This window comes from Podarcis muralis, chromosome 14 (assembly GCF_964188315.1).
Source record: "Podarcis muralis chromosome 14, rPodMur119.hap1.1, whole genome shotgun sequence".
NCBI lineage: Eukaryota > Metazoa > Chordata > Lepidosauria > Squamata > Lacertidae > Podarcis > Podarcis muralis.
The window spans coordinates 37,723,978-37,746,961 of NC_135668.1; the positions used below are offsets into that span (position 1 = coordinate 37,723,978).

At 44.3% G+C, this 22,984-nt stretch overlaps 1 protein-coding gene and 1 long non-coding RNA gene across 14 annotated transcripts in view; one reads left to right on the forward strand and one right to left on the reverse strand.

Moving 5' to 3' along the window:
- RAB11FIP3 (RAB11 family interacting protein 3) overlaps window positions 1–7,909 on the forward strand; it is an 86,799-nt gene extending 78,890 nt beyond the window's left edge. For all 10 annotated transcript variants that reach the window (XM_077918437.1, XM_077918432.1, XM_077918434.1 and 7 more), the window contains 4 exons: window positions 1,172–1,309; window positions 2,061–2,216; window positions 3,372–3,512; window positions 4,861–7,909. In XM_077918437.1, the coding sequence (XP_077774563.1) occupies window positions 1,172–1,309; window positions 2,061–2,216; window positions 3,372–3,512; window positions 4,861–4,974 (549 nt within the window). In that variant the 3' untranslated portion in view covers window positions 4,975–7,909. The remainder of the gene's footprint in view (window positions 1–1,171; window positions 1,310–2,060; window positions 2,217–3,371; window positions 3,513–4,860) is intronic.
- LOC144325425 (uncharacterized) lies at window positions 1,415–22,956 on the reverse strand. Of its 4 annotated transcripts, none has more exons than XR_013390570.1 (5): window positions 22,696–22,956; window positions 12,678–12,793; window positions 8,954–9,048; window positions 3,896–4,011; window positions 1,415–3,554 (listed from the first exon to the last, which is right to left on the reverse strand). It is a non-coding gene; the product is annotated as an uncharacterized LOC144325425 (long non-coding RNA). The 4 variants fall into 4 exon arrangements; XR_013390568.1 differs by having other exon boundaries at window positions 12,504–12,793; XR_013390569.1 differs by having other exon boundaries at window positions 8,909–9,048; window positions 12,504–12,793.
- Between the last annotated feature and the right edge of the window lie 28 nt (window positions 22,957–22,984).

Sequence of the window (22,984 nt, forward strand, 5' to 3'; positions counted from 1 at the left end):
CCCTGTCTATACTGTAACTGGGAAATTAACATTGTATATGAATTCTGTGATTTTATACAAAATGGGCAATATGTGCGATTTTGCACAGATGGATTTCCCTTGGTATCAGAACCAGGCATTCTGACACCTTGTTTCAAATGTCAGCTAATAGTATGTACCTTCAGCTTTTGTCCTTTTAACTTGAGAGGAATGGTTTCTGGATGATACATTTTAAAAAAAGAAAGGTTCCTTGTCTAAAAATCTACACTTTTGTTTGTTCTGTGATTTTCAATCCAAGAGGCTATTTTTGTCCTGATTTTTGGAAGCGTAATTTGGATATTTTTGCTGCATTGTTGAATACTTAGGGTATTGAGTTGCAACCTTCAGTTAGGCTTCTAGTTATTAATTGTTACTGGTTGCAAATAATTGTTTTGGTTAGATATTGAAAACTGGTGGTTATTCTATCATGTAAAGCATATCTGGTCAACATTTTAGAGAATGCTGAAAAAGACAAGCTAATAGCTGTGGTAAGAACTCATCTCAGCAACTTCTTTGCCGCTAGCTAGAAATTTAATAGCAGAAGTTTTTTTTATTGCTTTTTTGCAACATGCATTGTCACTTTATTCCACTTAACAGATGAGGGTGGGGTGACAAAGCTGAGAGGAAGATATGCCTAAAGCCCCCTATTACATTCATGTTTGGCCAAGGGGTCTCCCACTTTTGCTGACCCTATGAGGAGAGAGTCTCAAGCAGCATCCATAATAATAAAACCCAACCAATTGCATGTGTTACCTTGTCTGGATCACTTGTACATTTCTAACCCCTTTGCCTTGCTTAAAGCAGGTTTCTTATGTTCCTTGCTTGTTGCCATTCTGCCCTCTAGCGGCAGGCCAATGTTTTTAGTTGCCAACACAAATTCTGACATGGTTGGTTGTGGGCTCCTCCTCAAGTCTGCTCTCAGCATCATGAACTGCTTGTGGACAGTGTGTCAGCTCAAACAGCCCTGAATTGGATACCAATGTTGTGTATTTTGGGATAGCGGGATATTAACTGAGCTTGGTAGCAATCAGTCCTGCAGTGTCCCTTTTCCAAGTGAAGGAAGGCATGGGGTCTTGCTGGACTTCAGAGGTACTTGGAAGAGGCGAGAGTGTTGGGAGGGTCACAGTTTCATTCCCCGGGCTTTTTTTTCCAGGAGAAGCAGAAGTTGCTAGACGAGATAGAAGACCTCACTATGCAGCTCAATGAGGAGCAGGAGAACAAGAGGAAGTTGGGAGACAAGCTGACCCACGAGAGGCACCAGTTCCAAAAGGACAAGGAATCGACCCAGGAGGTGAGCAGAGCCTGCTGGCTTCCAGAGGGGGGCTGCACCATGGGGCACTCCCTGCTATCCTGCCTCACCCCCACCCCCAGATATCTCACTCTTCTTCTGACTAGATTATTTGTATTGTTTATTAAATTTGTATACCGTCCTTCATCCACAGATCTTGAGGCGGTTCACGACATAAGAATACAATATAAAAGCACAAAATATATGATAAGAACAAGAACAAAGAAGCAAAAACCCACCCCATCCCCTCCCCCCCAGAGAGGATTTTTCCTTGTCTTTTTTCACTATGTTTAGCAAAATGCATTGCTTTGCCAACCTGGTGAACTCTAGATGTTTTGGGCTACAACTCCCATCAGCATGTGTTGGCTGGCGCTGATAGGAGTCAAGAGTCACAGCAGCATAGTGAGGGCCACAGGTTCCCCATCCCTGCCGTAAAGTCTTGGCCCTTATCAGTCCTGCCCTTGGCTGTTGATCTCCAGTTTTGGGTGGAACTAGTTGTAGATCACAGGATTATGTTTAAGACTTCATTTCAGGGTGGATGTAAGGCTATCAAAGGCCTCCTGTCTGTCTGTCTGTCTGTCCTTTTTGAATAAATATTACATTATCAGTACAGAGACATTTGTGCTTTTTGCCTTACACACCTAGTGCACCAGCCCATTTACCTCCTTGCAGCAAAAAGTTGCTTTGTGTGTGTCGGCTAGTGCTCTTGAGTGATAGTCCTCCACTAATCTAGTTTGCCTCCCTTGCCTTGCAGTTGATTGAGGACCTCAGGAAACAGCTGGAGCACCTGCAGCTCTTCAAGCTGGAAGCAGAACAGCGAAGGGGCAGGAGCAGCAGCATAGGCCTCCAGGAATATAACAGCCGGACGCGGGAGACAGAACTGGAACAAGAGATCAGGCGGCTCAAGCAGGTACTTGAGCTTCCCTTACAGACTTCTATGCTATAGCTGGATTGGGCACTGGGAGGAGAGAGCATTGTGGGTTTCAGTATAGCTCTACTGGCCCTGCATTTCAGAGACTGGTTCAAATTAAATGCAAGAGGATGCTAAAAATTGTGCTGGCTGGAACAACTAAAGGTCAAATGTTGGTGGAGAGAGGTCAAAATAAATGAGCAAGTTTATAACTAAACTGTTGAATCTTTGGTCCTTAAACCATTATTGTGCCCTTAGGATTTGGTATGTTGGCTAAGCAGAACAATTGTGCACTCATTAATCATATACACTTCTCCTAGCGGTATGCTAAAATAATCATTCCATGGCACATTATTCTTAAACTTAGATCTTCTGCCATTTACGGATCTTTTACAGATTGTAGGTGCCAAGTAATGTCATCCACATATCTGCAGAGCATATCTAGATGGTCAGCTTCTTTATAAGGCATCCTGCTGCAGGACCAAAAATGCATTTTAAAATGCATTTACATTAAAGATATAGCTTGCTATTTTTTCTGCAGACTCAAGGGAATATTTTTTGTCAAGCATTATTTTATATTACCTGGATGAAACACGTCAGGATGTTGTGGGCACGGTTGTTGTCGGAGAACCAGTTTTATATTACTTATATGGTGGCATTATTTGTCACAGCTGCCAGGAAATTATGACCATGCATCTGAATTACTTTTATAATCATTTTTAATTCAGCTGAGGTTTATGAGGTCGTATCCAATGCACTAGTGCAACAGACTTGCATGTGCTCAGTGCAGCTTTCTCTTCCTGTCCTCTTCTACAGCACCCCATGTGTAATCAAAATCTGCTCTGGGGGGTTGGGGGATGCACGAGGGGAGGAGAGAAAGAGTCCCATTGCACCAGCAAAGCAATGCATGTTGAGCATTAGATAGAACTCATGGCACATATGTTTTAGTTTTGAAAGATATTTATGTGTGCTGTCAATTTGTGGCATAAATGGATGTGAGGTTTGCAAAGGCTACATGTAAGTGTATCATAAATACTGTCAGTCAGAATTCTGACAGTGGGCATCTGCAGTAAGGCAGCTTCACACGTTTGTTCATAGTGGAAGGAGCTGGTAGTGATAACAGTTGCAACATTTTGGGTTTCTTTTTGCCAACAGGATAACCGAAACTTGAAGGAACAGAATGATGAGCTGAATGGGCAGATCATAAACCTCAGTATTCAAGGCGCCAAGAACCTCTTCTCTGCTTCCTTCTCTGAATCTCTGGCTGCAGAAATCAGCTCCGTCTCCAGAGATGAGGTACTGTGGGAGGGTCTGCGGGAAACTCTGGGTACCACTTTCCTGTCAGCAGTAAAGGTGAAATTAAATTCATATGAAATGGAAATCAAAAGTGTGGTGGTAAAATTTTGCAATCAGAGCTCAAACCTTTCAATACTTTGGGTTTTTTAAGGAAGACTAAGGACTTAAATCTTTTCCCCGTATCCAAGTGTAAATACATTATAAATTATCAGTTTGCCAGATGCAAGCCCCACCCCCCTCCTGTTTTAATTCGGAACAAATAATCAAATTCAACAGCCAACTCAGCATAAGTGCTGTGCCTACATGCAACTTGGCAGGTATGAATCCTGATGAGACAGAAACTGCATTTCTTCCCCCCTCAAAAACAAACAAAAGTTTCTGACCTTTAGGAAGTTGAAAAGTATTTATTCCAGTGAGAAAATGGAAGTTAGACCAGAATCTTTGAATTTTAATTTGTGGACCACCCTTCTGCAGTAATCTCCTTGTCACTTACAACCCACTGTAATGACAAAATAGGTATATGGGGGTGGGGATTGTGCCATTTTTGTGCTTTTATTATTATTTCTCTCTTTGAATATGGTTTTATTGATGCATTTTAAGAGTTGCAAGCTGCCCCGAGGGGTCTTAAATCAGCAAATATAAAAGCTGTATTTTGTGAGTGAAAGCTGATCAGTAAAAAACAGTTCAGTAAACAGTCATGTAAGTTCCTTCTGGAAGACGCAGTGTTAGAGTGGTGCATAAAGCAGTTACCCTGGGATTCATTTCAAAATCTTTCCCTAATAACCATGCAGAATTGGGGTGCCTCACTCTGTATATTTAGTTGTAAGGGATGTCAGTTAAGACAACACACAACTACAGATGTCATCCAGCTTTAAAATCCACTGAAGGAAACAGTGAGAAACATGAAGGGAGATGGAACATGGCTTCTACATTGTGATTGGTATGTTCCATCAAAGCTGCAAGAACAAACTCTGGATGGATTCCACTGAGATTCCATTAGGAAGGACTATTGGTAATGGTTTGCTGCTCTTGTATTTGGGAGCTTTTTTCTGCACAGAAACATAGGAAGCTTCCTTATACCCAGTCTATCTAGCCAAGTAGTGTCTACGTTGACTGGCAGCGGCTCTCCAGGATTTGAGGCTGGATTCTCTCCCAGCCCTGTCTGGAGATGCTGGAGATTGGGACCTTCTGCATGCAAAGCAGATGTCGAACCACTGCGCTATGGCCCTCTGTGCAGCAGTTCATCATTGTACTGTGCCTTTGGACAAGCTGTTCCACCTCAGAGTTTGCCGACTCAGAATAATAGCCTTCATGTAACATGTTTCCCTTCTCTCCCTCCTCCCTGCAGCTAATGGAGGCGATTCAGAAACAAGAAGAGATCAATTTCCGGCTCCAGGACTACATTGACCGGATCATTGTGGCCATCATGGAAACCAACCCATCCATCCTGGAGGTCAAGTAGGAGGCTGAGAACTGCGGTCCTGAGTGACACTTGGGTGCCGTGCATTTGCTGCTCTTGAGGAGATGCTGGCAAGTCTTGGCTCTTCTGCAAAGAAGGCGCGGGAAGCCTCACGTCATGAAACTGGTTAGGTGGTGGAACCTGGTGGACTTGTGGGAGAGAGAGACGGCTATTGAGCCTGGCTGCGCTGACTCCAGTGGGTTTTTGAGCCCTTGTGACTCACGAGGGTTGGGTGGGGGTGGGCAAAAGGAAACCCGGAGGGAAAAAAAATGCAAGGCGCAGAACACAGCGGGAAAAGGGGGTGGGGGAATGGGAACGTACACCAGCAGCCTGCCGCGCTGGGCTGCAACTTGAAACCCTCTTCCTGTAAGCTTACAACCCTGCCCTGCACAAGGGGAGAGAAAAGAGGTCCAAATCTCTCTTGCCCCACAGCAGCCATCACAGGGGAGATGAAGAAGAGAAGTTCTCCACTGCCTCCCTCCCTCCCTTGCCTTGCCCACCCCATCCTTCCTGAAAACTCACTGGGAGACACATCAGTTGCACTCTGCAGCATCTCCCTTCTTGAAGCTGTGGGCGCCCTCCAAGAGGGATCAAGGCCACAAGACACGTGGATGACTTTTATCATTGAACCAGTGGAAGGGGAGAAAAGGGCCCTTACCTGGTCCAAACGTTTTAGTCTCTCTAGCTTGCAGAAGCATTCCCCATCAAAATATTTGAGGGAGGGGGCTTGCTTGTAGTTTGTGTGATCCCCGACCCCTTTTGTTTGGCAAGCTGCCTTAAAGAAAACATAGCTGGCTTGTTTCCTATCAGAGGTTGCAGGGAGGTGAACAGGTTCTGGCAGGTGGGGAAACAGGAGAGGGGCTTTCTGGCATTATAGTTTTAAAAAATTGCCTACTGACACCCTCTGCTTGAAGACCTAGTCGCAGCTGATGGCTATTCTGCAGGCCAGCTGCCCACCAGGTGATGTGGTTGGTCTGCTGGAGGCACCGGGAAGGGGATGCTCAGCTGATGATACTTCAGCACTGGAGGCAGAGCTATTTTTCCCCTCAGGTGCAGCAGCCACCGCCACATCCCTTCATCTTCACTGCACACCTTTATCTTATCCTTTTATTTTTGCAGCAGTTTGGTCACTTTAAGACAGGAATGGTGACTGTTCTATCCCAACTTTTTTTTGCGGGAGGAGGAGAGAGGAGATTTAAGATACTTCAGACAGAGAAGCAAGCTGTTCAGCTGCTGACATAACCATGTCTTGCTGCACAGAATGTTCCATTAACCAGAAATGAAGCTTTTGCCATCATATCCATACCAAGAGTCAAATCTAAAATGGTTAAAGTTGGCAGGATTTTGGATTGTTTGCTTCATTTTGCATACCCTTTGGGACAGGATGAGAGAGATGGATGTGTTGCAACTTAATCCTCTTTTCCTTCTTCCCTTCTCCTTCTCTCTAAAGCCCAGCTGGAAGAAAAAACATATGTTGCCCACCTCCCCATCCCAAATTTTATAGGAAAAGGTTGGTTTTTCCCATACCTAAAAGGTATGCTGTCTCCACAGAACCAGAAGGTTAAGGTGTTCTTCTATATATATATATTTTAAAATCTGGCCCTGGGGGTTGGTTTTAAATCATGTTTTGCTTGGGGGTTTCTCTTTTTAATGGCACAACTAGGGAATGGGGAAGGTGGAGCGTAAATCTGTTGTTGATGGATCTTGCTGCTTTGTACATAGATAACATTCAGGACCCCCTAAGAAGGGGCACTGATTGGCCAGTGCCTGGGACTCCCAGTGAAGGTTTGGTTCTGGGATGGAGCTGAGAGTTCTGAGCTTTTTCTGGGTGCCTTCTCTCTCCCTCTCTCTCTTAGATCTCCCCGCCCTCTCTTAAAGCACACGCATTTAGGCACAAGGTATGTAGCAGTACCCCACATACTTGCGTGAGCCATCTAAGCAACTGGCTCTCATGGAGAGCAGAAGTGGGCAGTGACAGCTGACATATCTCCTTCCTCCTGGAAAGCATAAAGTGCTTGTTCTCAACCCCTGATGGTACAGGGAAAGCAACAATCCTATTCTGTTTTTTTCTAAATTCAAAAATGCACCAAAGTGAGCACCCCAATCCAAGGTCACTGGGTTTTGCTCCTATTGAGCTCAAATGCATTTACCAGGTTCCCAGGATGAATTGCGGCACCATGGCCAGATTATGTGGAACTATTTTTTTGTATTATTATAATCAGTGGATTCATGCTCTATAATTTCTAGCTAGATCAAGTGGGGTGGGGGGTGAGGAACACAGGGACAAAAAATGTGGAAGTGTTTGCTTCTCCACCTGGACAGCGATTCTTTGAGCTCAAACACCCACCTTCACATTTATCCCCTTGCTGTGCCCACTCAACCACCCCTGAAATCTGGAGAAAGAATCCGCGTATTGTACATTTCCAGTGGACTCTTGGGTGTAAATCAGTGTATACTTGGAGAAGGAAGGCTTTTCTTTTTCTACCTTGTAGAGTTAGGTATTTTTTATAGATTGATGGCTGATCAATTTTTTAATACTTCAAAAAAAGAGAGCAATGTATCTACACACACACATGCACACACACACGCACATATATATATGTATAATGTACAAATCTATAAATAAGCAGATCTGCCTTTCTTGACTTGGGCATCTATGCCCACGATAACACACACACACTCCTCTCCCAGCCCTCCTGGTTGATCACAAAGAGGTACTGTAATGTAAATAGTCACAGGAGGGGGAAAATTATAATAATAAACCAACAAAAGTGAAGCACTGGCTTGCACACTGCTTTAATTTCCTGAGGAAACCTGTTCTTCCCTGCTGGTATGTGAAGGAACTTCCAGAAAGAGGCGAACAGTATTTGTCTTAACGGGTGTACTGACTCTTGTCTGATTAAAAGCTGTTACCGTCTCTTTGCTGGAGACCAGTCTCTCTCTGTGTCAGTTTTTGTTCTCTTTTGTGTTGCAATGCACCAGGGAAATATGGAAATAATAAGAGGTGGGGGGGGGGGGGAACGACTCCTGGTGCAGAGGCAGACAGGAGCCACAGCCTAGCTGTAATGGGAATGGGAGTTGACTGGGAGCATCAGGCTATTTGGGTGAGTCTTCATGTGGGCTTTGCAGAATTTGGCCCCAGGAAGCTGCACCCAGGTTATTAACCAGAGGTTATCTGCCATTGTTAGTCAAACATGCCCCTGGAAGTGCCACATGTGCATTTGTATGTGATTATAATAAAACACACATCACTACACGGGGTGATTCATTCTGATACATTCATCTGCATTCAAGCCAGGATGTTGAGAGATATATACACACACGAGCAAGTTCTTCATGTAGAGAATTTTGTACATTTGGTGGGGATATTTGATGGTTTCTCGAGTACTGAGCATATTCACACAACAGGCACACTTCCCTAAGGTATTAACAGAGGCCTAACATAAGTTCCGGGAAGTGATTTGAAAACTCGTGTTAAAAAATATATTAACCTCATAGACAATTATGCAAGGCTGGTGACACTTCTCTTGTTCTGCCACTAGATGGCATCAAAGAGCTGCTGGAATTTGAGTGCTAGCTCACTGCAGAATGTATGGGAGAAGGCGGGGGGGGGGGGCGGACTCCTCAGTTGAGTTGCTGACAGTAAGTGCTGGGCCAGCAAGAGGTGGTGGTGGAGGTAAATTTTGCATGCACCTTACCAGTGTCTCCTAGTGCTGCCTTTCATTTTCCCTATCAAAGTGTGTGGCAGCCATTCTCTTGTATGGGAGAAAGCAAAGTGGTGCATCTAGTGACACTACTGGGCTTCATCTGCCCCCTCCCCTTGATGGAGAGTGGCCACTTGTGCATTGCCAAACATAACATGTCCTATTTTATGTTACAAATGCACATTTAGAAATAATCACTGTATTTAATTATCCAGAAAGAGACTACTTCTTACCGTACTGGAGAAGACAAACAGCAAGTGACCTGTGTGCCTCCTTACCTGCTGTCCAGGTGCTCATGGCTGATGGGCAACTTCAATCCTCCTCCTCCCTGGTTCTCCCCCTTTTTGGTACTTCGTCTTTAACTGGACAGCCTCTGTAAAGTAGAACACATGCTCACCTAACCATAGTGACCTTGGACACCTGAAAACTGAGACTACTCCTATTTGCATACCCTCTTCCTGGGCCTTGTTTGGTTGTGACAGTTTTAAGAACTGAGCATTTTATATAGATTGACTGTGAATCTCTTATTATTTGTTTGTTTGTTTATATCCCACTTTATCCAAGGAGCTCAAGGTGGTCAACGTGGTTCTCCCCCTTCTCATTTAATCTCCACAGCAATCCTGTGAGGTAGGTTAGGCTGAAGCACCTTAGATCGATAAAAGTGACATATAATTTTTGCTTCAAATTATGGACATATTTACATAGCAGAAAGTTCATCACAAAGCACTGGTCCAATGTGGATTTCCCTCTTTGGAAACCTGCCTGGACTTCAGATACCACCTTTTTGTATCTGCCCATTCTTCCAGTCTCCCAAGAAGGAGCCTGGCATATAGTTTAGAGGCTACATCTAACAAACTAATGGGTCTATAATTGGCAGGGTTTTTCTTATCACCTGTTTCATATATTGGGGCACCTTAGAGACCAACTAAGTTTGTTCTTGGTATGAGCTTTCGTGTGCATGCACACTTCTTCAGATACACTGAAACAGAAGCCACCAGACCTTTATATATAGTGAGAGGGAGGGGAGGGGTATTACTCAGAAGGGTGGTGAGAATGGGTGATTGGCTGATAGGTGTGGTAAACCCGTTGATGACTGTTAATGACTGCCAGGTCCTAGTCTGACACGCTAAGCACTACACCATGTTGGTTCTCCAAATTCCCAAAATGACTTCTACTTCTGTGTCTTTGGACCCTGTGGAGCAAACTACTTCACTTTTAAATAAAGAAACCTCTCAGTCATGGTTGCCCTTGAAACATTGTCCTATCCCTGTTTTACTTCTTATTTATTTAAAGCATTTCTACTCTGCCTGTCTGCCAAGACAGACCCTCGAGGCAACTTACTATCACCCGAAATGATCTACAGTAAAATCTCACAAACATATAAACAAAATGCTTAGTTCGTAGCAGCAACGAAGCAGCAGTTCCCTCATGCTTGCTTGCAAAGGCCTATGCAGATAAATACATTTTAATCTTAATACCAGAAACCACAGGAGCGGAGAGTGGTGTGGTACTTGGGTCCTGGTTGTGGGCCTGCCATGGGCATCTGCTTAGCCACTGTGAGAACAGGATGCTGGACTACAGGGGCCACTGGCCTGATCCAGCAGGGCTCTGCTTATGTTCTTAAGCTCTCACAGTGAAGGGAAAAGAATTTACTTAAACATTGCTTGCAGAATGGGGAAAGAGATAGATGACCAATGACCCTGGCTCCTTGCAATGTGTAGAGCAGAGGCATAAGATGAGGTTCAGGCTATTTCTTTGGGCGTACCTTATTTGGGCCCCTTCCAGCTGAGACCAACCGTATTATCTTCCTCTGACTCAGAGCCATAGACAAGCTTCTCCAGGGAGCCCACCACACTCCAGGTCTGGATAGCCTGCATAAGGCTGATGTTAAAAGAACTGAACTGACTTCCTGTCTGCAAGTGGGCCAGTTTCAAGGTACTAGTGTACAAAGCCCTGCACAACTTAGGCCTAGGGTCATTTAAGGACTGTCTTACTCTGTACACCCCAGGTCGATCCCTGAGCACCATTAGTGGTTGCCTATGGGCCAGAAGCATGACTCGTACCCAAGTCACGTCACACATTCAGTGTTGTGGGCCTATGGAAGCCCCTCCTACAAGAAGACAGGCACCGGCCCTACTGAGTTTCAGATGTCTGGTCAAAACTTACCGTATTTTTCGCTCTATAACACGCACCTGACCATAACACGCACATCGTTTTTAGAGGAGGAAAACAAGGGAAAAAACATTCTGAATGAAACAGTGGATGTATCATTTTTGTGCTTCATGCTGTGGCCACAGACATGTGATCTGATGGTGAATTTGGGGTGACCCAATGCAAAAATCCTGAGAATTCCTGTGGATCCATGCTTTGTAACCACGTTTTTGCACCATTGCACCCCCAGGCAACAGTGGGTGCGTGATTTTTTTGGTGCAGGCTGTAGCCATGGACATGCTATGTGATCTGATGGTGAATTTGGGGTGACCCAATGCAAAGATCCTGAGGATCCATGTTGATCTATGCTTTGTAACCACATTTTAAGTGGGGAGCGAAGGAAAAACAAAGAAGGGACATGAGAGGGGTGTGCAGAGAAGCAGCTGGCTAAGAATGCTGGAGAGGGATTTAACGGGTGGGAGGAAAGAAAGGCAAAAGTCCCCCCCCAAGCCAGCCATCTCTCTCTCTCTCTCTCTCTCTCTCTCTCTCTCTCTCTCTCTCTCTCTCCCTCCCTCCCTCCCTCCCTCCCTCCCCCCCCTCTCTCCCTCCCCCCCTCTCTCCCTCTCCCCCAGCAGCACCGGAGCACAGAGAGGAATTAGAAAGAACGACACTCTGCTTGCTTGGAGGGGAGGGGCTTTCCCTGCTCTTTGTTCCGTTTCAGCAATCACAGCAAGGAAACAGAGAAGGGTGGGCAGTAAGACCCTGAGGCAGAATGCAGGAAAGCTGCCACTTCCTCTTTTCAGGTTTCCCTTCTCCGTGACTCGCGATTTGACTTTTGCTTGATTTTTTGGCTCCAGGGACCACACATTCGCTCTATAACACGCACAGACATTTCCCCTTCCTTTTTAGGAGAAAAAATATGCGTGTTATAGAGGGAAAAATACGGTACATTTCAAGAGTCCTTTGCCCTCTTGAGTCCTCAGATGTTTTACTTTAAAAAAGAGAGAGAGATTTTAAATTCTTGACTTTTTAAATTTTGCAGGTTTGTTTTAAATTCTGCATATTGTATATTTATTGTTGTGAGCTGCTTTGAGACCCATGTGGTGAAAATAAACAAATGAGTTTAAAAATAATAATAATAAACAAATGAGGCAACATCGCCTAGAGCTGCCTTAGCAGGACCCCTTGGAGCTGTCCAAGGTCCTGTTCTTGTCTACCCTGATCACTTCTCCAGTGAGTTTCAAGCTCCCGTGGAACAGGACACCAGAGTGGGGTCTTACTCTGGCTCAACTTTTGTGTTAAGCATACTTGTTTACCATGCTTGGCACTGTCTATGTTCACCTGTGTCTAACATACACAGCAAGACCATGACCAGGGGAGGGATGACAGCTGGCAGGAGCGAAGAGAAGAAACAACATGGTATACATGCCTCAGAACAACAAGAGGCCTTCATTTGCCCCGGCTGCCACGAAAAAGGTCTCTCCCATAGCGGTCACTACGGCCACAGCAGGCACTGTAACTCTCCAATGGTTTGGCTTTATCCCTGAAGGCACATTCTTCTGTTGTCTCATGACAGATGGATGCCAGAAGGCCATTCTTATCTTGATTTTCAAAAGTTTGGGGATCAGCTTAGAAGCTTCAGCTCTTATTGTCAGCAGCGTGAAAACACCGACCCACCTGTTTGGACGGCAACCCTCCTTTGTGGAACACCAGGAGCCTTTGCTGCTTGCTCACTGGAGGCAGTGGTTAGACGTCCCATCTCCCCTTCAGCCTTTGGCAAAATTCCATGATATTAATTTGGTCAGACGGCTGATTCTGCAAGGATCGCCTGGCTGACTTTTCTTTCCTGACCTGGATTTCTTGGCTTCCATTGGTCCCCGCCCCCAAGTCCTGTCTGTTTTCCAGGTTGCTCTGGCACTGTCCACAGCTCTTCATTAGGGCTTGCATTTCCCCTGTGACTTGCAAACCTGGTGTTTATGAGAAAATGAGATGTAAGAAGCTGCCTTGAGAATGAGGGTTGACAGGAGGGTGAATCTATGACAAGGTGGTGAGCTGCGAGGCTGCCTTTTTAATTCTGGTCTTTGGAAGTAATCATGTCTCCCTCTTCTCCCCTCAGTAAATTATTCATTTAAAATAAGTGAGGGGTTGGAAAGGCTTAAGCTCATTTAAGTGCTCGTGCCCCCACTGCAACTGATACTAGTGCTCCATGAAATTGTTTGCTGGGCATTTGTATCCAAAGTAAGCAAAACCATAAGCAGCACCTGCCCAGCAAAGATATGGTTTGTCCCAATGGTTAGAAATAAGATACAGTGGTGCCCCGCAAGACGAATGCCTTGCAAGACGAAAAACCCGCTAGACGAAAGGGTTTTCCGTTTTTGAGTTGCTTCGCAAGACAAATTTCCCTATGGGCTTGCTTCGCAAGACGAAAACGTCTTGCGAGTCTTGCGATTTTTTTCGCTTTCCCCCCCTTTTTCTAAGCTGCTAAGCCGCTAATAGCCTTTTAGCCGCTAAGCCTTTAATAGCCGCTAAACCGCTAATAGCGCTAATAGCGCTAATTCGCTAATAGGGTTGCTTCGCAAGACAAAAAAACCGCTAGACGAAGAGACTCGCGGAACGGATTATTTTCGTCTTGCGAGGCACCACTGTACTCTGTACAAGTACTGGAAACATGCTTTTTACCATAAAGTCATATTCTGTGATATTTGGACTACGAATTCCTATACTGTAGGTGAAGCTACTCCATTTTGTACTCTTGAAACCCTTTTTATTTTTGAAAAGTTGCAATGTGTTGAAACACTATTAAAAAATTGACATATTTTATTGCAGAATATATGAAGTGATACTGGTTGGGGGAAAAGCTTTATATATGGTATACCCTTTTTGAGTCATTTATGACTCAAAAATATAGCAAGTCTTGTGTTTCATGTACAAATCTAAACTTACGAAATTCACAAGTTTGAATATAGGTTTATTAATGTTTGGATCTGGAGATATCTAAAGAATGTGAGCAGCATTGGAGACCATATAAAGCTGAATTTCTAATCTGATTTTTCACTCTTTACTGCAACTTCTTCATAAGGGTACTTCCACAACCTGTTAACGTTGTTACTATATTGTAGCAAGTTTCAAATTAAATGGATAAACATTCTGGACAATGATGAGGTCCAGCAACGTGGTGTGAAAGGAGACCTGTTTTCAATGCCACCTGCTATTTTTTTTTGCTTAAGCAAACTAAAGAGTGTTCTGTTATAGAATGTGTTATTAAGTGTAGGGGAGCTTAACTGACAGCAGCAGCAATGCTGGGGCAGTGGCACACACCCATTTTAAATATTTATTTTGGCACAGAACAGGAGTTCTACCTCAATGGGAGTTCTTCTGAGCCTGTAGACAGCATGAAATAATTGAATCTATATTGTAAATGCATGCATTTAATAAGAAGTCATGTATATAGAACAGGATGTATACTGTACTTAGGGGTACATACCTGGGTGGGAGTTAAGGCGCATGCAAACAGAGACACATAACTCAGTTGCCAGAGTGAACTGGGATGAATGGGGTAAGAATGGCCACAAGAACCTAAAGAGAATTGACTGGTTTTGGGGGAAAGGAGGAAATTGGTCACAAAGCAGTGCCTATGTGCCTGAGTAGATGGAAGAAGCCCCAAATTTCATTTTATCTCCCTAAGGTGATGCATACTGGGGACACACTGGAGAAAAACACACACACACACACACACACACACACAGGGTGTGAGCTGGCAGTGACTAAACAGGAATGAGATATTGAGACTGTTGTAGATAGATTTATGGGAAATTTCTTTTTTTAGGTTTTTGTTGGCAACTAAACAGAACACTCAAAATAAGGAAGATTTATGGAAACTTTGACCGAATATGCAGCTCCTGTGAAAACTGTGTATTCCTTGTAGAGGATAGTTGGGAAAGGAATCTCAGATAAAGCTGCTAATAGCATAATACCTTCATACAAATCTGGGGTGTGACCACACTGTGGAATACTTGGCTGCTTCACCTCAAAAAAGGATATTGCAGGGCTGGAAAAGATGCAGAAAAGAACTACCCAAATAATTAGTGGGCTGGCGCAACTTCCCCACAAGAAAAAGCTACTGTGTTTGAGGCTTTTTTAAGCTTGGGGAGGGAAAAGTAAGGAGAGACATGATATTAAATTATGCATGGTGTGGCGAAAGTAGATAGAGAAAAGCCGCCCCCCCCAAAAAAAAATATGGAGGAGTGGTAGATGCAGCTACAAATCCCATTATTAAACTACGTGCTCAAAGAAACAGTGGTAGCCATGAACTTATACAGCTTTAAAAGATTAGAAGAATTTGTGGAGGAAGTTCTGCTTGTGAGTTTCCAATAACTGAATAGCATTTGGTTTGCTCCTATGAGAAACAATATGTTTGACTTGATAGGCCTTTTGTCTGATCCAGAAGAGCTGTTCTTATTCTATGTAAGGGGCCCTTGGGGATCATTTTAGATTCAAAGACCAGGTAGAAATCCAACTAATGCTATTCCAAAGAGTTTGAACACTGTATCCTGTTTTTCTTGAATGCATCCTGCCTGAGGCCAGTACTCTTTTCTAAATGGGATGGGAGAAGGGGTTGAACTCCACATTTATTGGTATTAAAAATGCTCAGAATTAAGGGCACACCTGTTCGTCTTGTACAGACTATTTTGATTCTGTTATGTTTAACTGTAACAGAATTGAAAAGAAAACATGAAAGATGAATGTAATTTCTAACAATTAATGGTAGCTTCTCTTTAATAATTGCAAGTTGTACATTTTCTTCCATATTATAAGAAAAGCTCCATTATAATAAGAACATAAGAAGAGCCTGCACACTTTCTCCTAAGGTACAGATTTTTGTAAACCTCCTTTGGTTGGAGAATTGCATCACAAAATTCAGAGATTTATGAATTTCAAGGGATGGCTGTGCTTTGGAAAGTGTGAATTTGACAGATTCTGCTTTAAATGTAAAGTGAATTGAACTTCTCTCCCATCCCAAGGTAAGCTGCTGAGTCATGGCTGTTCGGATACATTCCCAACCTGAACACTGGTACCATGCATGCCAAAAGCAGCGCTGCAAACCCAGCATGGGACAAAAAAGTCTGATGGCCTTGAAATCACAATTTGATCGCAAAGCCATCTCCTCATCCTCCTGTATCCCTCATAATCAAAACCTGTTAGCTTCACCCATAATGCCTTCTCCACTATCCTTACATCACCTCTTCTTTCCTTCTCTCCACTTTAAAGACAAGCTTTGCTTGGCTATTTTTCTGAGTGCTCAGCTTAGTTAAATGAACGTAAACAGTAGGGTGTTCTTTAAAAATATTACAAGGTTTTGGTACTTCTTCTGAAGAAGGAAGCTGACCCAGTAAGAACTGCCCCCTGAAGTTTTGTTTCTTTGGGGAAGTGGCCAGGTGGGAAGCATGAAACACAGTAAATAGAATCAATGCATGACTGAGCCAGGAATTGTGGGGAGAGAGGATGCTGGCACTGTCATGCCTTATCGCTGCACATTCCTGTTCTTCTCTAGGTTGAGAGCAGGAAAGTACAAATGGAGGAGGATGTGGATGACTAAGGAAGGGCAATGATGAATGAGTTTCTGTGATTTGATGACTGAGAGTTCAAGGAAAGGGATCAGGCTTCCTTGTACTGCATGTGTCAAGGAAACTCCAGTGCTGTGGTCAAAATAAAATCTTCACATGAATAATATTTACGTAACAGTATTTGTTGTAAAGCTGCCTAACCAGTGGGCCTCCTCCTGAAGCAGATATTTTGGCCACTGCAGCATTTGGAAATTTGTGTGACCAAATTTTTCACACTGGCTGCTTCAAAAGTGTCTGTGGCTTTCTGTCCATAACTACTGCTGTTTCTTCCCCAGTGAGCAGCAAAATATGTTCGAGTGAGTGATAAATTTTAGACTGCACGCTCCTCCAGGCAGAGACCTATTTTCCTGCACTATACACATGGATTGCACTATATAAATAACGAGTGTTGTATCCAAGGAGGTTCTACTCAGAGCGCACCTGTTGAAATTAATAACCTAAGTTAGCCATCACCATTATTTTTAGTGGATCTACTCTGGGTAGGACTAGCAGTGGATGCAGCCCCCAAATCATATTATATGAAATTCACAGGGGAAACTCTCTTCCTTATTAAATAGAAAGGTTAGCATTTTAAAAACAACACTTATTGATTAAAATTGTCTCAGACTGCAGGACTACAGTTACTCTGAAGCTGAGGTGGCCATTTCCTTAGGTGGGCTTTTGTTGTAGAGGCTTGATGCTAAGCCCAACAACACCCTCCAGCTTGGAAAAATGGATTGGGGAGAAGTACTGCACACCTTGGGTTAAAGGTCACTAATTTTTTCCACCCTCTAACTGCACTTGTCACCTAAACTGCATTCACAGTGCAAATGTTTAATTGTCATATTTATCTAATTACCTCTGGGTCAAAGAGCACTGAAAGATTGCCCTGGGCTAGGTGAAAAAAACAGTGCTGCATTGTGAAACCACCACTAATGACGGTGAGCGAAGGCGGCAAGGTACAGAGTGCAAGCACAAAGTTGTGCAACAGTCAGGTAGGGAAAGTACCAGCACCATAAGCTATGAAGATGTCAAAAAGGCCTTGGCTGCTTTTCTCAGCATGTTGTGAGGAGAGTTTGAATTACTGCTTGATTTAAACTCTCTCTCTCTCTCTCTCTCTCTCTCTCTCTCTCTCTCTCTCTCTGTCTCTCTGTCTCTCTCTCTCTCTCTCTCTCTCTCTCACACACACACACACACACACACAGAGAGAGAGAGAGAGAGAGAGAATTTGCAGGAGACCCTACTTCTAACTTTACACTGCATCCTTTCCTAACCCAATTCCATCTCCTGGATCTATCTTTTCCACTTGTGGCTCAGATGGATTCACTTGTTAGGAGTGCCCTTTACTAGTTACAGCCGGTACCCCAGCTGTGGCTGCTCTTGGACAGAGATGCTCCCAGGTTGGTGAAGGCCAGTGTACATCCTCTGAGGTATGTACTTTATCATAGGTATGGGGGACCTCTAGCCCTCCATATGTTGAATGGGTACAACATCCATCATCCCAGATCATTGGCTATCGTGGTTAGAGCTGACGGGAAATGAACAACCTCTGGAGGGCCACAGGCCTGCTTTGCTATTTATGATGACAATGTATCTTGTTTATTTAAATGAGAGGCATAACCAGGAAATGGCAATGGTGACAAATGAGTGTGGCCAGGAGGAAGGGTGGGGCTACAAGTCAAAAACTGACAGTACCTGCAATATTTCTTTTCTTATGCTACTGCTGTAATAGATGAAGAGGAAAGAAGCTAACAGCTTTTCTTTTTCTCCTTCCTGTTCCGACAGACCTGTGAACTCAGCCTCTTTGGTAACTGCTGGAGCTAGCTTAGCTGGTTGATCAATGTGATTAACAATCTAAAGCCTTAGCTGAGTGTCTTTCCAGTTCATCGTTTGAGGTAGCTAACCAGCAGAGATAATAATGTTGGGAAGTGGTGAGGGCTAAGGATTCATCAGCAGGGTGGGAAGACTTGTAAGTTAAAGAAAGTCAGTAAAAAAATTAATACAAGGCATCTAATTTCTTAAAAATAGATGTTGAATTCATTGTAATGACATTCAATAACATTTTAACATCATTTAAAAATATGCCAAGTGCCTGCCAGTCATCCACATGCCCTTTCCATTTATTGATTTGGAAAATGGAAACAAGTAGGAGCACTGCTGCCAACAATCTCTCTCCCCCCCTCCCCCCGGCATACACCTCCTGAAGTAAAACAATTAAAACATTTTTTTCTTGTAAACATTATCTGAATATTCTAGGAAGGGGGTCCGCAATGTTACTGATGAGGCAAATCCTGCTTTTCCTACCACTTCACAGGTTGCATCAATGTTGCATGTGCCATGTGCACTGATTAGTTGTAAAGAGGCAGGAGAAACTGCTGTTCCTAAATAATAAGAGGGGAGGGTACTAGGGATCTGGCAGGCCTAGACACAATGGAACAAACCTAAAATGCCAGTGGCCGAGTTTGGGCCACAAGGGGTAGGGCAGAAAGTCAGGCAGAATGCAGAGGGAGAGGGAGGGACAGAGGAAGATTACAGATACTGCCTTTTCCACTACCTCCCTAACTAGAAACAGAACTCGCTTATGTCTCCAACTATTAGGTACCAGTACCACCAGCTCCTCCTCTGGCCTTGAGACAGGAGCAGATGCTCAAGGCTATGAATGATTAGGGTGATGCTGGAGCACTCAACCTGTGCCTGTTCTTCTCTGGAATGCAGCTTCAAGGACATCATTCAAGTAGATGCCTTTGTCCTCTTTTAACCTTTCACAGTCTTTTACCTGGTTGTTGGTCTGTCACTGTAAACAAGATTGAACTTTTGCCCACCTTGACAATCTTACTTTGGAGATTAAAACAAGAACGGTACTGGAAACATAAAATTCCCTGATCAAGATTGAGGCTTTCTGATACAACTGTGAGCAGCTAGAAGCTTTGTGCAAGATATCACATACAAACCTGCCACAAACTAATATAAATATAGGAGAAATTTAGGTAGCAAGCAGGTTTTTTCACAGAACTCCCTGGTTGATAGAGAAAATCATTTCTAAGCATCCAAGCATATCCTGATAGTTCTTCTAAACTCTTTTTATTTTCTGTGTATTTTGCTCTGACTGTCTCTTTAGGAAACCATCAGGTTATGTCATTATATAATTGTCTTCTATGCTTTCATGCAATATACCTTTGTGTGGTTAAAAAAATAAAGGTAGGGTTTTAAAAAGACTGTATTTCTTGAGATTTTGAATTCATATGTTTTATGCTAGTATAATCCCTAGAATTTACAGAAATCGGGGGGGGGGGGGGGTTATGTCTCCTATGCATTGTTCTGACACATACCGGTAAACACGAGTAATCTATTATTTGCTTAAGTGCTGGGTGTGAGAACTTATGCATACGGAGCAATTGTAACATCAACATCAGAACAGCTTGCTTTCCTCATATTTTCCCTAGACACAAATACCAAAGAGATTTGGGAACAGTGAGGTGAGCTCAAACATACACCAAGCCCCCAGCAGCCAATTTTAAGAGAGTTTATTAAAAATTTGGCTTACGAGAGTAAAAGCACAAAGGCAGAATAACATACTGAAAAAATAAACATTTAAAATGCACCTACCCAATTACTTTACTCATGCAGGCTTATAGTCTGCTCATGAGCAACTTAGCATCTTCTTGGATGGCTGAGGAGGGACAAAGGGATGTTGGTGTCCCATTTTTAAGTGCTCTTTACCCAGGTGGCCTCCGACTGACAAGGGGCTCCAAGCAGCCAATCCCAGGAGCTGCACATAGCCCAGCTATTGGGCATATGAAGGATTAAGCAATGAAAGTGTCCATGGCAAGGAGATGGTGGCTATCAAAGTGTTTATTACTGCCACAGCAGTTCATTTTCTTTGTGAAACCACAAGTTTTCAGCAGCTTAACTATTATAATCCAAGGGAGGGGAGATGTGACCTCTCTGCCTAGGCATGATGAAGGACAAGAGAAACCAGGTATCCTTAAAGGACAGGATACCACAGGGGAAAATGGTGTGAGAAAAATACAGAAAGACCTTCTCAAGTGCTCATGGTGATCTGGGAGCTCAGAGATCAGATTGGTTACCAAGGTTCTCAGGGCCCTTATGCATTAATTATGGTTGTGTAGTCTGCCCTGCCTGTATGAAAACAAGTTGTGGGTCATTTTTGTTCCCAAGCAAAGGCTGTGTAGGGTTGGTAAGTATTTTTAGATTCCCTTGAGCCACACATACTATGGTTCTCCAAACAAGCAGTCTGTTTCAACCCTCCTAAATTGTGAAAAAGGTAAGTGTCTTGAAGGGGGAACATAAGGCTTATGTTCCTTTAAACCAGAGAAAATAAAGAGCATGGAGAGGAGGCAAAGATAAAGGGCAGGAGAGATAGGGAAAGGAGGTTGAGGAAAACTCAAGGAGTGCATGTTAAGGTTCTGGAGGAAGGGAGAATTCCTAAATGTTCTGTGTTGTAGGCGAATGAAGGCATAGAAGAGCAACCATGATACTTTTGATTTCCTCCCAAAAGGTATTTGGGACTAAATGGAAATATAGGGATTGGTTCTGTAAACTGAGGTGAAAAGAGACTCTAGAACTGCATTGTCATAAATTTCGTGTGCAGATCCTGAATGTGAGGTCTTAACGTTGACTATTGCTTTCTGGGCCCAGTGCTTTATTCTCAGGTTGACTGACCAAACAAACAAACAAACAAACATACTTGTTGTACTTGTGTACAAATTACACATATCTAGAGTCCTTACACCTCTATAGGTAATGAGGGTAAGCCCATTTCTAATGAAGATACACCTGTGCTAACTTCCTCAGTTGTGCAGGCCCAGGTTCTTGCTTGGAACTGCCATAGGCAGAGAAAAGCTTTTAAGAGCCAAATTGCTAATAAAGGTAAAGGTACCCCTGCCCGTACGGGCCAGTCGTGTCCGACTCTAGGGTTGTGCGCCCATCTCCCTTAAGAGGCCGGGGGCCAGCGCTGTCCGGAGACACTTCCGGGTCATGTGGCCAGCGTGACGAAGCTGCTCTGGCGAGCCGGCACCAGCGCAGCACACGGAAACGCCGTTTACCTTCCCGCTAGAAAGCGGTACCTATTTATCTACTTGCACTTAGGGGTGCTTTCGAACTGCTAGGTGGGCAGGAGCTGGGACCGAAAGACGGGAGCTCACCCTGCCGCGGGGATTTGAACCGCCGACCATGCGATCGGCAAGCCCTAGGCGCTGAGGTTTTACCCACAGCGCCACCCGCGTCCCAAAATTGCTAATGGGTATACTTAAAATGGCCAGTAGATAACAGCTAGCTTCTGAAAAGGAAGCTACTATGTGTTTTCCATTTGATATTGAAAACTGCAGGTAATTGAAGCTGAGAGCACTCCTTTGATTTCAAGGTCAATGTATTTTCAAACTGTACTTTTCAACTGGGTCCTGCATCAAAATCTTGTAGTCTGGAGTACTTGTGCTCAGGGTTGAATCCTCAAGTTCTTGGCTTCAGTATGTTAAAGTGTCATTGAAACAAGGGTGACTCTGCTGAAGCCTTTTTTTTTTTTAGTTAAGTGCTTTAGAAGTACTTTTAAATAAATAAAAAACTGCACCTCTGACTGTGGGTGGGCTCTTGATTATTTATTGCTTAGATGTGCGTAGCTTTGGATGTAAAGTGGTATTGCTGAGGTGGGGAAAAATCAGATCCTAGTTCTCAATTCCTATTGCCATTGTTTTGCTTTTACAAGTTGCCCGTGCCTGTGCGAGTAGCGCCTTCAACTGACGCGTCGTCGTTCCGGCACTGCTTTTTCCAATTAGCTTTTTGGGTGCTTTTTATTTCCCGATGGCGGTGGGCGGCTGCAGCTACCGAAAACCGCATAAAGCGCACGTAAAAGGTACGGGAAAGCTGCCTAGGGCAGCGCATAGCTTTGCATCACGCTTAGCCCCGCCCACCAGCTGAGCCCCAGGTGAGCCGCCGCTGCCGCACAGCTGCCAGGCTGGGTGGGAGGCGCAGTGGATCCTGGGAGTTGTAGTCAAAACCCTATGTTTCCTTTCCAGGCCTGGGTAACACTCCAGTTAGGGCATAGCGACCGCAAAAACAGCTCGCCTGCCTTTCGCCTTTAATCAGCATCTACGCGCTCTTTCTCAACCCCTTCCTGGCTGAGGTAAAAATAAAAACCTCCCTCCTTTGCAGGACCACAACTCCCGAAGCGAGCCTCCCTCACCACCGAGGGCTACCACATCCGTTTTCCCCGCCTCCCGCCAGGCCCTCTGGGGCTTGTAGTCCCTCACCTTCGTATTCACGACGGCTTTCGGCGCTGTTTCCGCAGGGCGGGCTCTTCGCTTCTCGGTGAGTCGCTACGCTACGGAAGCGGCGTAAGGGGCCGGCTTCTGGACTCTGGGAAGAGGAGCGTGGGGGGGGGGGCGGTTGTTATAGCTGGCTGCCTCCGCTTTGGGGCTGAGGGGGGTTAAAAAAAAAAAAAGGAAAGAGAAAAAGGAAACGGTTTCCTGAGGAGGCGGGAGAGAGCCGGGCGGGGTGGGAGGCGGGAGGGTGGGGGTCAAAGTTACTCGGCCGCCCAAG